The sequence below is a fragment of the Nicotiana sylvestris genome, chromosome 9 (genome assembly GCF_000393655.2).
Source record: "Nicotiana sylvestris chromosome 9, ASM39365v2, whole genome shotgun sequence".
Lineage (NCBI taxonomy): Eukaryota > Viridiplantae > Streptophyta > Magnoliopsida > Solanales > Solanaceae > Nicotiana > Nicotiana sylvestris.
In genome coordinates, this window is record NC_091065.1 from 72,762,250 (window position 1) to 72,781,168 (window position 18,919).

The 18,919-nt window shown below is 39.8% G+C and overlaps 1 protein-coding gene across 1 annotated transcript; it reads right to left on the reverse strand.

The window, feature by feature from the left end:
• Window positions 1–426: 426 nt before the first annotated feature.
• Window positions 427–717, reverse strand: LOC104240071 (monothiol glutaredoxin-S2). The gene has a single exon (XM_009794855.2). The coding sequence runs from the start codon at window positions 715–717 to the stop codon at window positions 427–429; it is 291 nt and encodes a 96-aa protein (XP_009793157.2).
• Window positions 718–18,919: the final 18,202 nt, after the last annotated feature.

The window sequence follows — 18,919 nt, forward strand, 5'->3', positions numbered from 1 at the left end:
TTTTGGTTTATTTGCTTTGAATACAGGGGTGAGAGTCAGAGTCTAAACCCACTCCTCGATGGTTTCACAACAAATGAATAAAAAAAGTGAGCGATAAGAGGAATGAAGAGTTTCGTGGAAGTCACAACCCAAAATCGACAAGTCTATGACATTGTATGTAAATGCTTATGAAACATTAAGTACATCTCTGTTGGGAAAACAGAGACTTCCATTGAGCATGTTAAAGAAAAGATGCTCAAATGACTACATTCAAGTCCGTAAACATTGCTGTCAAACCAAACTACTAGCCATTACTATTCATCTTCTTGTTCATAAGTTTTACCGGCATATTAGAAAGTGGATCCGAAGTAATCGTGCCAGTAGATTTCGAATACCAAATGTCTAAAAAAAGAAAAAGGAGGGTAGATATACACTGTATAAATGCTACTATAACCAAATAGCTTTAGCTTTCTTGAGCAAAGGAATAAGCCTTCCCTCTAAATGGAGAGTCATGATCTCATTAGCACCACCAATTAATTCTTGTCCAATGAAAACTGCTGGTACACTAGGCCTTCTCCCTGATGCCAACAGTGCCTTTTCCAATTGTAGGCCATTGGAAAGTTCATCTAATTCATATACAGTTAAGTTAGCACCAAAACTTGATATTAGTGTCTTTATAGTGTGACACATGCAACACTTGCTTTTGCTGAACATCACCACTGGCTTTTCTGCTACCATCTTTTTCACTGTCTCCATAATAAGAGGAAGATGGGACAAAAAGAGAAAGTACTGATATTAATTTGACGAGGTGAGTTGATCAGTTGTTGAAGTGATGATGAAATCCAAAACCCCTTGAAGCTATTTATAGAATAACAGCGACGTGTGTCCTGCAGTTAAATTAAAAGAAAGAGAAAGGAAAGAATAAATTCAAGGTCTCTTTCAGATAAGGCGTTGAAACTGTTAGATACGCAGGCATTCCAGATTCTTGATACTGCATTAAAGTGTCCAAAAAAATGCAATCCTTCTTATAAATTACTAAGATCTTTACACGTATGGATGTTAGTATGTGAACTTCATTGCATATCTGCATATTTTTTCTAATTACTTTTAACATATTGGAATATGATATTTGGTAAATAATTTAAGTTATATGCACCTAGCGGGAGCTAAGTACACCGGGTTGGTGGATCAGAATTCGAAGTTTATGGATTCTCAATTTACACGCCATCGAATAACCTATAGCTCATCTTAGTTACTGAGTTTGTAAATATATATATATAAGGATTTCCTAATGCACAGTATATAATAAAAGTTATTAGGTTCAGACGAACTTGTACCTAATATTCTAGCTCCACCTCAAGGCTGGCGTTTCCCCTAGAACTTGGTAAATATACTAAATAATCCATTTTCCACTGTCAACACTTTCGTTCATTAGAAGTGCACCACTTACGTAATGTAATGCCCCCTTTCATGCATTACTTGTAAATTTACCTCGTGCACTCTTAAATTCTTGTTCTAAAATACAAGGGTTTGCAATCAATAAATTTAAATATTTGTAAAAAACAAATGTATAAGGATGATTGAATTGATGATGGTGTGACATGTCGGTGCATTTAGCGACGAGGAAAAGGATATTTGATTTCATCCGCTAATGATATTCCTGTCGAACTCCATCTCATAGTTTTGGAAATGATCATAAAAAAAAGATGAATAGTGATTTATCTATTTAGGGAAAATGGTCGTTATTTGTTAAAGAAGAAACTGTATGTCCAAGATTTATCCAATTACTAGCACTTGTGTACTAAATCCTAGTCTATGACATATTGTCCACTAATTCAGAATCATAGGAGAATTAAAATCTAATTATTCACAATAAACAAATGCAATGAATTAAGAGTATTATATTGTTCTTATCATCATGTGATTCTTTTGATCGTTTTGAGATTCTTACTTAGCATGTGATTAGGTCGGTTAGTTTGTCGAGAAAAAGATGTCCATTCTTTGATTATAAAAGATTCTTGTTGCTTAGGTGGTGCTGACCGAAAAGCTCCAATTAATTAAGCAAAATATATTTTACTAATTGCAAAATTAAATATTCTTTACCTCTTTTAGAGGTTATGACTTACGAGATAGAGACTTAGAGATTTCTTATGCTTGGAAAGAGCCCCTTGTTTTGCTTTTAGCATATGAATAAAGCTAATTAAAATTCCATCCGTGGATAAGTCAACTAAAAAGAAAAGCCTGTACTTGTACAAGTGGATGATGATTAAGATTCTAGTCCTGCAACTTTGGGTGCAACTGAATAGAACAGCTGCTAATATCTTAAAATAGTGACAAAGGCAGGAATTTATCAAAAAAAATTAAAGAAAAAAACTCTCGTGTCTAAGAGACTCAACAATTGATATATATAGAGAGAGTATAATTTTCCGTTAAAAGAAATTCAGCTAAATTCTTTAAGTTTGTGTGGCTCCGCTACCATCTTAAAGTCTATTTTTATGGAAAGTTCAATGGACAAGAAAATACAATTCAAATTAATTGTAATATAATAAGTTCAAATCTTGCTAATTCTTTTTGGCCAGCTGACTTCCTTTCACATCTTGCTAATTGTGAGCGAGGCCTCAAATCATCTTCAGGAATTTGAGAGTTTTGAAGAAATAAAGTACCTATATGAGTAGTTTAAGAAAGAAAAGAAAAGAAAAGGCAAAGAAGTAGACAAAAGTCAATCTTTCCTTTCTTAGCCTAAAGGCTCTATTTCAGCAATTGGCATCTCGGGGTACTGATGCATCATCTTTTTGTCTTGTGATAACTTCAAATATTTTGTGATCAGCAACTGAAAGAATGGAAATAGGGAATGTTTCATGTTTTATTAGATCCTCTATCCCACTTTCGTGTAACACACTACACTACATCAACCATCAAATAGAATTAACTTAAATAGTCCTTTATTTAAGGCGTAATACATACGGAGACACCTAAAGTTGACACAATCTTTCACTTAGATACTTAAAATAGGCCTATTTCCAATTAGACACGTTTCTTAGGCAATTCTCATACCAATTAAACACGTTTTTTGTTGGCTTATTAATTAACCAAGCGCGTGTTCTGCAATCTCCGTCTACGTGGCAAAAGTAACCATTATAAATCGTGTCATATCATTTTTTGTCCACCTCACTGTCCACCTCAGCTATATAGTGTTATTTCCACTAAAATAAAAATAACTAGCCCTAAACAAACGATCTAAACATATTACCACCGTTCCTTTTACCATCGATGAAAACGAAGAAAAGTCCTACCACCGTTAAGCTTCTTCTTCTTTTGGTCAATGGTATTGGAATCTAGTATTTTCACTGATTTCTCACCGTATTTACAATGCTTCAAGGTCCAATCTCTCCTTATTTTCTATTGCTACAGCTAGGCCTTTTTATTTGTAAGTTATTGATAAAGCTAGGGTTTTTTTTGGGGTTTTCCTTTGTGTTGGTCCCTTGTCGTCTTATGTAAGGGAATATTATGGAGGATGACTATATTTTAACTCGCTTTCACCACGGGAGTACATTTATCGAGCAACCTGTCCCAATATACAAAGGGGAATTAGATGCCTTTGTTGTTGCTATCGATAAAGACCATTTTAGTATTGTCGAGTTGTCTACTTATGCTAAAGACCTTGGGTATGCAGCTGTCGAAGGGTTTTATTGTCAAAAGGAAAAAGATGGTGATTTTATCAAAGTCTTTTCTGATTTTCAGTTATATGAATTTGTGAAAGATTTAAAACATGGTGATATTTTGGATGTTTATTTGCGTCATGGTATGAGTCAGCCTGAAGTAGTCGAAGAAAATGTTGGTCTTTTATGTAGGGCAGAAGTAGGTGGGCGTGGTAATGACCAATTTAAAGCTAGGGAAACACCTGGGAGTAATACAAATACTGAAGAACCTATTGAGCCGCCTACTGAACCAACTCACAATGCTGCTGAACCACCTATTGAGCCGCCTATTGAACCAACTTTGAATGATGTTGAACCAACTCACAATTCTTCTTAACCAACTGTAAATGCTGCTGATGGAGATGAACCACCAGACCATAATGTTAATGAAGATGGAGTGCAATCAGATGTTGAGAGTAGTGAATCAGAAGAAGATGTTCTTCCTGAAGAAGATGATTTAGATGTTGATGATGAATTGAGATCTTTAAGGGCTGAAAGGAGGAGCAAGAAGCAGGGTAAGCAGAAGAAAAACCAATTGCAATAGATGAGATACCACTAGGAGAAGCAGGTATTGACAGAGGATTTGAGGATATTGGAAGAAACAAGACTTCAAGATATGTAGGTAAATTAGGTGGTGATGAGCAGTTTATTGATAGTTTAGAGGCTGATAGTGAAGATAGCACAGAAGAGTTAGATCTTGAAGCTATTCCTGGTGTTGATATACCAGCAAGAAGGAGGAGTACAAAAGTCAGGTATGATCCTGATTGTGAAGTTGCTATATTTGAACTTGAGATGATTTTTGAGAATGCTATAGAGTTTCAGAAAGCATTAGCAAATTATGCAATTGAGTACAAGGTGCAGATTAAATTGAGACCAAATGAACCACATATGGTGAGGGCTAAGTGTAAATCAAAGAGATGCAAATGGGTGTGCTATGCTTGTATTGATAGAGATTCAGGTGATTTTAAAGTAAAGAACTACTACCCAGTGTGATCACGTGCTTTTTGCCTCATACGAATTACTCCAAAAGAATTCCCAAAATTAGGTCTTTTCTTTAATTATGTGTTATTTTTAGGAATTATTGTGTGATTTCCCTGATTGTTCGCATATATTTGTATGCATGTTTAATTTTGTTAATGCATTAAAAATACAAAAATATAGCATTTTCATTTGAGATTTGATTTTATATTTTTGGAATTAATTAATAATTAGATGTGTTTACAAAAATGAAAATTCAAAAAAAAAAAAAATATAACATATTTTGTAATTTTAGTCAAATTGTGTGATTTTCTTTTAATTTGGCATTTAATTATTTGTGATAATTATTAGTTAGAATTAATTAGTATTTTTAAGTTAATTTGGTGTTTTATAATTAATTAGGATTTTAGTTTTAATTGTTGAAAAGAAAAAGGAAAAGAAAATTGAAAAGGAAAAGAGAATAAGAAGAGGAAAATCTGGTTGGGCCAATTTACTAATTGAGAAGCTCCTAATAGTGGTAGGGTAGTATTTGCATTATCAAATTAACTAAAAGCACTAATTGAGTGGACAATTAAGTGGATGATTAAAGAAATGAAAAGTTGAATTGGTAGTGGAAAATGCACTAATTGAATGCCCATTTAAGGGAGCTGAAAATCAGATTAGAGAAGAAAAAAAGAGGGGGGGCGAAGAGAGCGGTATACACTCGATATACAGTCTGGATACACTAGATATACAGGGGCAGAGAGCTAAGAAAACTTGGAAGAGATTCTGAGAGAGGGAGACAAGAAAACATTCTGAAAATACTGGAATTTACTGTTTCATTAATTTTTATTTTCTGGTTTTCAATTTCGAATTGGCTGAAACCATCTTCCATATACTGTTTCATTGAACTAACTGGGGTTAATAGCTGGATTAAAACTGGGACTGTTTTGTTGCTGCTGGTGATTGTTGTTGTTTTTACTTCTGATCTCACCCCCTTTTGACTTTCATTTCCAGGTATTCCTTCATACCCTTTGCTAACAAATGAAGTGTCACAAATTGGAACCAGATTGAATTTGTATACAGATTTGGATGTTCGAATTGGAATTTGAATAAGAGTCTTGTTTGAATGTTAAATTCTATTAGCTTCTGTTGTTTATACTTTTGTTTTCTTGTTATGATTCATGTGTTAAGTTGTCCAACTGTGCTCAAGGTATAGACTGTATACAACAATAGCTTATGCTAAAATTTTGGCTATGTATGTATAGATTGCCTGGTCTTAAACTGTAACCAATTGATGTTTCCATATAGTTTATGCCTTAGTTTAAAAGGGGATTATTGTTGATTGATATATATAAAGTTCTTATTCATACCCCGACTCGTTTTTCTCCCTTCCTCAACGGTTAAAAAGATTATGAGAGATCACTGGTAGGTATGGCTTCAGGGATTCGATCCTGAAGTCCTTGCTTGCAGCCGGCGTTGCCAAAATATTCAGGCCCTTCCGCTAATAAAATGGTTTAATAAAGCCTTGTTGTTTGGAAGAGACTTCTCAAGTACTTTAGTGTTAAATAATTATGGTCTTAAAAAAATGGAAATTTGAGGCAAAACATAGTTAGACACTTAGTAACAAATGACTCTTGTGTTAATTTCATAATGTAGAGGTAAAATAATAAATATTCCTAGAGAAACCTTTAGGGCCATTTAAAATATTATCATGATTGTGGACATGTTCGCGTGACATAATTACGAATTTTCAAAAATAAATTAAGGTTCGCGTCCGCGCGACTTTGACTAAGTTTTTTTTCTTAAATAAATTAAGTGTTGTGAATTGTGTACACATACGCGTGACATGACTCTTGACACGCCAAACCACACGAGTATATGTATGCGTAACTCGATAATTCTTTAAGTACGAGTAAATCACGTAATTAAAAGCGGTAAAGGTAAAAATGCATGTAATTTCTAAACACATAATTAAATAATTTAAGCCAAGTATAAATGGTTAAGCGACCGTGCTAGAACCACAGAATTCGGGAGTACCTAACACCTTCTCCCGGGTTAACAGAATTCCTTACCCGAATTTCTGGTTCGCAGGCTATAATACAGAGTCAATCTTTTTCTCGATTTGGGATTCGAACCGGTGACTTGGGACACCATAAATTATCCCAAGTGGCGACTCTGAATCTTTAAATAAACGAATCTCATTTAGAATAATGTCACTTTAATTGGAAAAACTCCCTTATATACCTTCGGGTGTAGGAAAAAGGAGGCGTGACAGCTCTGGCGACTCTGCTAGGGAAGCAAACCCAGAATCTCTGGTTCAGGGTTCAAGAATTCGAGCTTAGAATAATTGTTATAGTTGGCTTTATCCATTATCTGATTTTGTTACATGATTTGGGCCTAATGTGCTAATTGATTGCTTTTACCGCTTTGATATTCCGTGAACTGTATATAAACTGTTGCGAAATCCCTCTTCTCTCTGAGTCTTCTAAATCATGAAGAAGTGTGCACTTCGTGTAACTTCTCTTCTGTTAGAGTCATATTCCAAATTTAGAACGAGGTTCGGACAAGTTGCAAAGCCGGCGAAGCTTCTGTATTCCCGGTACGCTGCCCCCCTCCCAGCTCGAGCTGTCCGCTCGGGTAAGCCAGGTCTAGAACAAACACTCAGGTTCTGAACCTAGAATAACTCAACTTCATGCCGGATCCCTAGTAGGAACGCTTATTTGCATCATGTGCATTTGACTTAGGGGACTCAACACAGGGGTTGGGTCCGTCTAGGACAAGCAACCTGAAATGAAAAAGACCATTCTGATGCATCCTACTTGTTTTTTGTGCATTTATTTGTTCGGACTTGCATGCTGACCGGCTTCTGAATCTCGGGAATATCAGAAATTTGAGAAAAAGAAAAAGGAGAGAGAGGAAATAGCAGTGTAGAGAGTTAATTACCTATTTTTAGAATAAAACCAATGCCCAAATACTGTCGAAACTCTGCCGAAATTTTGAGAAAATAAAAAGAAAATATTTTATGTTTTTAAAATTGTTTGTTTTACTCAAAAAGAAAAAAATGCGTGAAAAAGAGTCTTTTATTTTAGTTTGTCTTGTTTTCAAAAACGGAGAAGAAAAATAGTTTGTTTGTTTGTTATAAAAGGAACAAAGGGAAAAGAATCTTGTTTTCAAAAATAGCTAGTTTCTCTGCCCGAACTACGCATGTTTGATTCTCACCGGATGTGAGATACGTAGGCAACCCTTATCGGGTTCAACTTCCCCTTTTGCAAAAATAGCCAAAAATGTCAAATTTTAATTTTCGTCATAAAAGTCGGGTGATGCCGTTTTTGTCAAAAATAGCCGATTGTCCCCAAAAGGGACGCCGGAAGGCCGATTTTGCATAAATAGCCACCTTTGGTCATTTTTAAGATTTCGATCGGTTAATCCACACAGCCTTAAAATCTTCGTCTCCGAAGTGCTGAAAGGCCGTGTTTGAAAAACCGGGTCTTTTATTTTAGTTTGGAAAAAATAATAGTAGTTTTGTTTTGAATCAAATAAATTTACCTTTTTCTTAATCACTTTAATAAATGTGCAGGATGAGCACAAATGCAAATGAATCTTTCACCATACTTAATGAGGTCCCCCTCCAACTCCACATGTGGTGGAATGATCTGGGAGAAGGCAACAAAGAAATAGTGGCTAGAATCCTGGGAGGTCTTGTCGGTCTACTAAATGTCAAGCCAAAGTCGAATGTCATCGAGGCCTTAATACCATTTTGGGACCCGACCCGCAATGTGTTTCGCTTTGGGGGTTTTGAGCTTACGCCCACGCTGGAGGAAGTCGCGGGTTATGCGAGTCTGAATGGAAATATGAGGGGTCAATATTTGCTGTCATCAAGACCGGTATCTCCGCACAAATTTTTGGATTTGCTAAACATCAGCCGGAGTGTTCAGAATAATGATTTGTCGGGAGGATGTTGCACTCTTCAGTTCCTGTATCAGCGTTATGGTAATCCTCGGGGTTTCGAAGAAACAAATCTGGGACTAACCCATGCTGGGAACAGAAGTAAATGGGAAGCAAGACGAACCTTGGCGTTCATAACGACATTCTTGGAAATCGTGATTTTTCCACGAGTAGATAAGAAAATAGAGACAGGTCTCATGGGGATGGTTGATGTTGCAATTAAAAGGGCAGACAGCACTATAGTTCCCCTGATTTTGTCAGAAATTTACCGAGCATTGACTGTTTGCAGGGAGGGAGGACATTTTTTCCAAGGTTGTAATTTATTACTTCAGTTGTGGATGCAAGAACATCTGTGCCACCGGGCGGGGTACATGAACTATGGGCTGACTAGGTTAAGCTGTATCAAAGAATTTGAAAAGCAGGTAAGGGGTATTGCATTTCCTGAGGGTACCGAAGCTTGGCTCATACGACTGAGGTCATTGACTGCCGATCAGATTGAATGGGCATTTGGGTGCTTGCCCGTTACCGAGGTGATATATATGTCAGTAGGAGAGTGTCATATTCTTTTAATAGGTGTTCGGAGTATCCAACCGTATGCTCCCCATCGGGTACCACGCCAACTGGGAAGGTTTCAAGTCATCCCCAAAGATGAAGACTTGAGCAAGCACGTCATTGAGTTAAGTCCGAGAGCCACATTCCCGGAAGATAAAATTCGCAAATTGTGGAACGAATGTCGGTTCCTCGAGCCTAAGACTATGGTACGAGATCTGGCTAAAGGTGAGGTGGTCCCGAAGTATAATGCGTGGTTTGGGAAAAGGTTTCAGATTCTCCAAAGGCCCGCCAAAAGAGCCCATGTCCAATAGTTTACTAATGATTCACAAGAGCAATGGGGTTGGTTAGCAAAAGAAGAGAGTTACAGGGCAGAAATAGGCAAGCTGAAGCAACAGATTAAAGACCTGGAATTTGAAAATAGTCTGCAAGTTGATGCCGATCAGGGAGAAAAGAACAAATTGGCCCAAGAAAATGAGGCGCTGAAAGCCCAAATCCGACAAATGAGGATAGATGCTGACAACCAACAAAGGAGTCGGTCGGATGAGCAGTTAATAAAAGGGTTGAAAAAGGAAATCAGTGAGTGCCGGAATGATTTGAAGAAATCTGAGGGTACCATAGCACAACTCCAGGCACAATGGGCAAAAAGAACAAAAGAGCGCACACAGTACTTACAACAGGCAAGGAAGGATTATGAAAAGACCATTGCCAGTCTAAAAAGGAAGGTGACCACCCTAGAGAGCGAGGCGGCTAAACAAGACAAGGTTTTTGAAACCGAAAGTGAACACTGCTATGATCTAATGGCCTTGATGGAAGATGAAATATAGTAGTTACAGAAACAACATCTGCATGATTCTCGGGTTTTGAAGGCTAGAGGGGATCAGATAGAACGCCTACTCCTAGAGAAAGACCGAACCAAGGACAAGATTTTGACTATTGCTCATGCTATTACCAGGAAATGTCGGGTGTGTGAAAACATGACCCGCACTACTTTCTTCTCAGCAGTGATGATATTTTGTGAAGCAAATCATGTATGAATTGGAACAGCTGGAAAAGGGCCTTACACCTAAGCTCGCGACAAGGCCGAATGACGCCCCGTGGGCACCAAAATTTAAAACTTTAATGTATTCGTAGTTCGAGTCTGCCTTTTCTTTTTTCCTTAGAGTCTGTTGTCTGTTAGAGTCTGGTTTTCCTTTCGCATCAGAGTTTGTCAGAAGTTCTTGAGTTTGTACTTGGTTTGGTTTCGAGTCTGTTATTTTCCTTTCCGAAAGTGTCTAGTTTGTAATAGAATGTTTATTAATGAAAAATCGAAAATTTCCAAAAACTGTCTCTTTCCTTTTCGCACTTATTTTGATAGATAGAACTACGCACGGTCTGATTCATGCAGGGACATGATACGTAGGCAATCTCTATAGGATTCGACCACCACTAAAAAGAAAAAGGGAAATAAAGAAGGATAGAATAAAAGAAGCTTAAAAGAAGGGGCACAATTATGAGAGGCCGGGATGACGCACGCAACCGAAGCAAATGCATGATAGAAAATGGTTAATTGCCTAGGTGCATTGCATCCCAACATGTAATTACATATGTGTTAAACTCTAAGAACTAACAAGTTTGTTGTTTTCCAGAGAGTTCAAGCAGTTTGTTTATTTAGAGGATACTGGCACATTATCATTACCAAACCAGATCAAAGGGACCAATACCAGAAATCATGTCTATCCCGGAGGTCGACACTAGTGTTGAGGTAGAGGAGTTGGACGTCAATAAAATGAAAGAGGAGATGTTCAAGCTTAAGCAACAGATGGCCGAAATGTACCAGGCCTGGTCCCAAAGGCAATCACCACCGTCTTACCCAGCCAACCCGGCTTTTACCCCACCATTAGATCAGTCTCAGGATCATCCCACCACCGGTCCAGGTTTTTCCATTTATCAACACTACCATGGCACTACTTCTCATACGCCACAAGCTCCACCACCAAAATCAATTCCATACCATCCTCCGCCAATCACCCCTGTCTTTGTGGCATCTCCACCAGCTGCACTCCATAAATCCCCGAGTGAATCTGTGTTCCAAGCTTAGGACAACCGGTATTATTCCCCGGAGCCCACTTTTAAAGCTCCCGAAACCTACCCCTATGATCCACGTTCTGATCTCCCGAGATAAGCTGAAAGACCAGCCAAAAATCCCGAACATGAAGAGATGTTTAGAAAAATGAAAAGCATAGAACAATCCTTCAGGGATATGAGAGGGCTAGGAGGTCAGGTAAGTGTGGCTTACAAAGACTTGTGTTTATTCCCAAATGTACAACTACCGGCAGGGTTCAAAATGCCCAAATTCGACTTGTACAACGGACACGGTGATCCGGTGGCTCATTTGAGAGGGTTTTGCAGTAAGATGAGGGGAGCCGAAGGAAAGGATGAATTGCTAATGGCTTACTTCAGTCAGAGTTTGAGTATCAGCATTGGAGTGGTACACCCGCCAAGATCACGGAAGATGGTACACATGGGATGATCTGGCACAAGCATTCGCTTGTCACTTTCAGTATAATCTTGAGATCATTCCAGACCGACTATCTTTGACTAATCTAGAGAAGAAGCACAGTGAAAGCTTTAGAGAATATGGTTTCCGGTGGAGGGAGCAAGCAGCAAGGGTAGATCCCCCAATGAAAGAGAGTGAGATGGTTGATTACTTTTTGCAGGCTTTGGAGCCAACTTACTTTGGTCATTTGGTGTCCGCAATCGGCAAGTCTTTTAATGAGGTTGTAAAAATGGGAGGCATGGTCAAGGAGGGGCTTAAGTCAAACAAAATCATGAGTTATTCAGTGATCAAGGCAACCACTCAGGCCATTCAAAGCAGCACTAGGGGTGTACTTGGGAAAAAGAAGAAAGAAGATGTCACGACTGTTGAGTCCGGAGCCTGGTTCGGATCTAGAGGCCTGTCACCCTACTATAGCCAACCACGACCCTACCACCAAAATTACCCCCACACTCCATATAGCCCTCCACAACATTACTACCCACCGCCAAATCCCCATTTTTCTGTCCATCATGCACAAACCTATACCCAAACTCCGGTACACGTATAATGGCATGCGCCGGCTCCACAAAATCCATACTCAGCTCCACAAAACACGTATCCACCCCCAAGAGCCTACAGAAATCCCTCCGGGACGGGTTTCCGACAAAACCAAGCCTTCAAGAATGAGAGGTTACAGAAGCAAAAGACTTTTACTCCACTGGGGGAATCATATACCAGTCTGTTCCACAGGTTGAGGCAGTTGGGCATGCTGAATCCAATTGAGCCTAAAATACCAAATCCTCCTCCAAGAAATCTTGACCACTCGGTGAGTTGTGAGTACTGTTCAGGAGCCCCGGGGCATGATACAGAGAAATGTTGGAAACTGAAAACAACTGTGCAAGAGCTTATTGATACTCATCGGATCGAGGTTCAGGCCCTAGAAGCACCAAATATCAATCAGAATCCACTGCCAGCTCACCATGAGACCCATATGATTGAGTTGATACACAAAGGAGGGGATCCCAAGAAGCCATTGCAAACGGTAATGATGATCCATTCCAGTGAAACCAGCTCAAAGGAAAAGGTAACTAATGGGAAATCAATGGTCCAGTTGAAAGGGGTAGACAATAAGCCAGCTGTGGTAGCCAAGAAAGGGTCGTCAAGCATTGATGTAGTGAAACTCAAGAAAGCTAAAGTGGTAGTACCAGGGGTTGCAAGTGAACCTGTTGTGGTCGTGAAGGGGGATTGCACAAAGCCTGTTATTATAAAACCAGTAACTCAGCTTCCAGTGATCAACAGCAAAGCTGTTCCTTGGAATTATGAACGGGTGACGGTGATTTACAAAGGAAAAGAAATCAAGGAAGAAGTTTGTGAAGCACAAGGTTTGACTCGCTCAGGAAGGTGTTTTACTCCCGAGGAGTTAAGAAGAACTAAGGATGATCCAACGCCGGTGAAGAAAGTTGTAACTAAAGAAGAGGCAGAGGAATTTTTGAGGAAAATGAAAGTGCATGACTATTCTGTTGTAGAGCAGTTGAGGAAAATGCCCGCTCAGATCTCATTGCTCTCATTGCTAATCCATTCAGATGAGCACCGCCGATCATTGATGAAAATCCTGAATGAGGCCCATGTTCCCGACAAGATCTCAGTGAACCATCTGGAAAAGATAGCCAGCAAGATTTTTGAAGTAAACAGAGTCACTTTTTCTGATGATGAATTGCCCATAGAGGGTACTGAGCACAACAAAGCCCTTTACCTGACAGTAAAATGCGAGGATTCTGTGGTTACCCGGGTATTGGTTGACAATGGTTCAAGTGCGAACATATGCCCACTCTCCACTCTAAGAAAGCTGAAAGTAGAAGATGAGAGGATCCATAAGAACAGTATCTGTGTGCGAGGATTTGACGGCGGAGGCAAAGACTTAGTCGGGGACATAATGTTGGAGCTGACTATAGGTCCAGTAGAATTCACAAAGGAATTCCAAGTGCTTGATATAGCTGTTTCCTACAATTTGCTATTAGGACGACCATGGATCCACGCTGCTAAAGCAGTACCATCAACACTCCATCAGATGGTCAAGTTCGAATGGGATAGACAGGAAATAGTTGTGCACGGCGAAGATAATTTGTGCGCTCACAACAACACCATTGTGCCATTCATTGAGGTGGAAGATGACAAGGGACCATGGGTCTACCAAGTTTCTGACACAATGTCAGTCGAGAAAGTTCCATAGGGGAAGTGTATCCCAAATCCGAAGATAACCGCCGCATCAGTCATGGTAGCGTATGAAATGCTGAAGAATGGTTTTGTACCAGGAAAGGGTTTGGGGTCAGATCTGCAAGGCATCATACAGCCCTTGTCTCTTCCTGAAAACTTGGGAACATTTGGTCTGTGATTCAATCCCACAGTCGCAGACATAAAAAGAGCCAGGAAATTGAAACAGAGGACATGGGTCCTTCCAAAGCCGGTCCCACGTCTTTCCAGATCATTTGTCAAGTCCGGTACGAGGAGTCGCCCAGCGACAGCAATTCCTAGTTCTATGATTGATCCAGACAAGGAGTTAATGGAAAGATTTGAGAAGTTGTTCGACAGTGTGAACATGGTGGAAATTGGAGAAGGTTCTAGCAACGCGGAAGTGCAATTTGTCGGGCCAACAACAAAGCTTAATAATTGGAAGGCTACTCCTCTCCCTACTCGGAAGGAGTCTTGGTAGTTTGCTTTGATTTTCCTTTAAGTTTGTACGGATTATTCCAGGGTTGTAATCCGGATTTCATTTTTTTTTAGTTTATTTTAGTGTGCAAACCTTGTTATCTTTTATCATTCAATAAAATACAATTTCCCTTTCTTCATCATTCCTGATGGTTTTCCTTTTTGTTTTGCTTTCTTTTCTATACAGTTCTTTTTACGCTGGTTCTAATGACGTGGTATGCATAAGGAATCCTCAGCCCAGTCTTAAAAATCAATCTGATTCCGAAATGTTAGTTTAAGCAGTAGATTGTGATTACGAATCAGAATACGATGATGAGGATGAAGTCTTCAAAGAAATTAGTAAGGAGTTAATTCACTTCGAAGAAAAACCCAAACCCAACCTGAATGACACAGAAGCCGTCAATTTAGGGGACACAGACAATGTCCGAGAAATTAAAATAAGTTTCCACCTCGAGCCGAAAATCCGAGAGGAGTTAATCAAAACACTCATCGAGTACAAAGATGTTTTTGTGTGGTCATATGACGACATGCCGGGTTTAAGCACTGATTTAGTGGTCCACAAATTGCCCACTGATCCAGCATTCCCTCCCGTTAAACAAAAGTTGAGGAAATTCAAAACTGATATGAGTGTGAAGATTAAAGAAGAAGTTACCAAGCAGTTGGATGCAAAGGTTATTCGGGTCACTCGATATCCTGTTTGGTTGGCTAATGTCGTGCCTGTACCGAAGAAGGATGGCAAGATCAGAGTATGCGTCGATTACCGCAATCTCAACAAAGCAAGTCCGAAAGATAACTTCCCACTACCCAATATCCACATTTTGATTGATAATTGTGCCAAGCGTGAGATTGGATCTTTTGTGGATTGTTATGCCGGGTATCATCAGATTCTAATGGATGAAGAAGATGCAGAAAAGACGGCATTCATCACACCCTGGGGAACTTATTACTACCGGGTAATGCCATTTGGTTTGAAGAATGCTGGGACAACTTATATGAGGGCATGACTACTGTGTTTCACGATATGATACACAAGGAGATTGAGGTATACGTAGATGATGTGATCATAAAATCAAAGCATCAGGCCGACCACGTCGAGGATTTGAGGAAATTCTTCCAGAGGCTTCGCAGGTACAACCTCAAGCTTAACCCCGCCAAGTGTGCATTTGGTGTTCCATCCGGAAAACTGTTGGGATTCATAGTCAGTCGGCGAGGCATCGAGTTGGACCCATCGAAGATCAAAGCCATACAAGAATTGCCCCCTCCGAGGAACAAGACTAAAGTGATGAGTCTGTTAGGAAGGTTGAACTATATCAGCAGATTTATTGCTCAGCTCACGACAACTTGTGAGCCTATTTTCAAGATGCTGAAGAAGGACGATGCGATCAAGTGGACTGATGAGTGTCAAGAAGCATTCAATGAGATAAAGGGATACTTGTCTAACCCGCCTGTGCTGGTACCGCCAGAACCAGGGAGACCTTTGATTCTTTACTTGACTGTCCTGGAAAATTCATTTGGTTGTGTACTGGGGAAGCATGACGTCACCGGCAGGAAAGAACAGGCCATCTACTATCTTAACAAGAAGTTCACGACTTATGAGGTTAAGTACACTCACCTAGAAAGGACATGTTGCGCCCTAACTTGGGTGGCACAGAAATTGAAACATTATTTGTTATCCTACACTACTTACCTCATTTCGTGCTTGGATCCATTGAAGTATATCTTTCAGAAGCCTATGCCGATAGGGAGACTTGCGAAGTGGCAGATATTGCTCACAGAGTTTGACATCATCTATGTGACTCGGACCGCGATGAAAGACCAAGCATTGGCTGATCATTTGGCCGAAAACCCGGTCGATGAAGATTACGAGCCATTGAGAACTTATTTTCCCGATGAAGAAGTGATATATGTCGATGAACTAGAACAGGCCGAAAAACCAGGTTGGAAACTTTTCTTTGATGGGGCTGCTAACATGAAAGGAGTGGGGATAGGAGCCGTGCTTATTTTTGAAGCAGGGCATCACTATCCTGTTACATCTCAACTTCGTTTCTATTGTACCAACAATATGGCTGAGTACGAAGCATGCATTTTGGGTTTAAGGCTAGCTGCAGACATGGATGTCCAGGAAGTCTTGGTCTTGGGAGACTCGGATCTTCTGGTACACCAAATTCAAGGAGAATGGGAAACACGAAATTTGAAGCTCATACCGTACCGACAATGTTTACATGATCTTTGTCAACGGTTTCGATCAGTGGAGTTCAGGCATATTCCGAGGGTCCATAATGAGGCCGCCGATGCTTTGGCTACCCTGGCGTCAATGTTGCACCATCCGGACAAAGCTTACGTCGATCCTCTGCATATTCAAGTACGAGATCAGCATGCTTACTGCAACATGATTGAAGAAGAACTTGATGGCGAACCGTGGTTTCATGATATCCAGGAGTACATCAGAATGGGGATATATCCAGTGCAAGCCACGGGGGATCAGAAGAGAACAATTCGATGACTGGCAAGTGGATTCTTCTTAAGTGTAAGAGTTTTGTATAAAAGAACTCCAGACCTTGGATTGTTAAGATGCATAGATGCTAGACAAGCTATGGGTGTCATGTCCGAAGTACATTCAGGAGTTTGCGGACAACATATGAGCGGGTATGTGCTGGCAAAGAAAATTCTCCGAGCAGGTTATTATTGGCTCACCATGGAGCGAGATTGTATCAGTTTTGTGCGCAAATGTCATCAATGCCAGATACACGGAGATTTGATTCATTCTCCACCATCGGAATTGCACACGATGTCGGCACCATGGCCCTTCGTTGCTTGGGGCATGGATATCATTGGACCAATTGAGCCATCAACATCCAACGGGCATAGATTCATTCTGGTAGCCATTGATTATTTCACCAAGCGGGTTGAGGCCAAAACTTTCAAATCGGTGACCAAGAAAACAGTGGTCGATTTTGTCCACTCAAATATCATCTGTCGATTCGGCATCCCAAAGGTGATCATCACGGATAATGGTGCTAATCTTAACAGTAAATTGATGGAAGAGGTATGCCAACAGTTTAAAATTACACATCGCAATTCTACCCCATATCGTCCCAAGGCGAATGGAGCAGTTGAGGCCGCCAACAAAAACATAAAGAAGATACTTCGGAAAATGGTAGAAAGTTCCAGGCAATGGCATGAAAAATTACCGTTTGCGTTGTTGGGCTATCGTACTACTGTCCATACTTCAGTAGGTGCGACTCCTTATTTGTTGGTATATGGAACTGAAGCAGTGATACCTGCGGAAGTTGAAATCCTGTCCCTTCGGATTGTCGCTGAGGCTGAAATCGATGATAATGAATGGGTCAAGACCCGTTTGGAGCAGTTGAATTTGATTGATGAAAAAAGATTAGCAGCAGTGTGTCATGGCCAGTTGTATCAAAAGAGAATGGCAAGAGCATACAACAAAAAGGTACGTCCCAGGAAGTTTGAAGTGGGCCAGCAGGTGCTGAAACGTATTCTTCCACATCAGGTTGAAGCAAAATGCAAGTTCGCCCCGAATTGGCAAGGGCCATTCATTGTGACCGGAGTATTATCCAATGGCGCTCTATGTTTAACAGATATCGAAGGAAAATGCATAGACATGGCTATCAATTCTGATGCAGTAAAAAGATATTATGTATGATTTCTTTGTTATAATTGTTGATTGTTTGTATTTGGCATTATTTCGAAGATTGGAATGCCGAAGGCAATTTGTTCTGTTGTCTAAACACTTCACCCTTTGTTCCTCCTTTTTGAGCCTTATTTATTTCTTTCATACCCCTCTTTTGGAATCAATAACGAGAAAGAGAGAAAAAGAAAAAAAAAGAAGAGAAAAGAAGTGAAACGTATAACAACAAGGAAATTCACGTGTAAACTACGTTTGACCTGATTCCTGTTAAGGATACGTAGGCAGCTTCCCGGCTCGATCATAGTAAAATAAAATATCCAAAGATCCCCAAGCAAGAAACTGGGGCAGAAGTTGTACTTGTAATAAGAAATGTGATTCCAAGAGTTGTAATTTTAAACCCGTATCAAAATTGCTTTGAGCCTTTGATACCCTTTCTTTCTAACCCCATCCAAAAGCCCACATTACAGTCCAAAGAAAGACCTTCCGATCAGTCTCTGAGAGATGCCAAGTCGAGCAATGTACAGAGAATTCATATCAGGGGCAACACTTCAGTTTAAGTAAGAAAAATCAAAAAATGAGAGAGTCTTATTGGTGAAAAACCTCATGGGCACCATGAGGCGACGAAAGCTGAGATAAAATAAAAATGAGAGAGTCTTATTGGTGAAAACCTTCACGGGCACCATCAGGCGACAAGTAATTGAGGAATCAACAAATGAGAGAGGTTTGTCGGTGAAAACCCTTCAGGGCACTGCAAGTCGAACGAGGTCCGTAAGTTGGCAGAAAGTAAAATTGGGTTGTGGAAATCTTGGAGAACAAAGTAAAACAATTGGAAAGGAGATTGGTTAAATAGACTGGGCTAATTAATCCAAATGCATACCATGATCATTGGTGCCGGTGATTCCGCTCATATAA

Excerpts from the sequence above, each read along its gene's own strand:
- LOC104240071 (XM_009794855.2), bottom strand. The coding sequence starts at position 717 with ATGGTAGCAGAAAAGCCAGTGGTGATGTTCAGCAAAAGCAAGTGTTGC.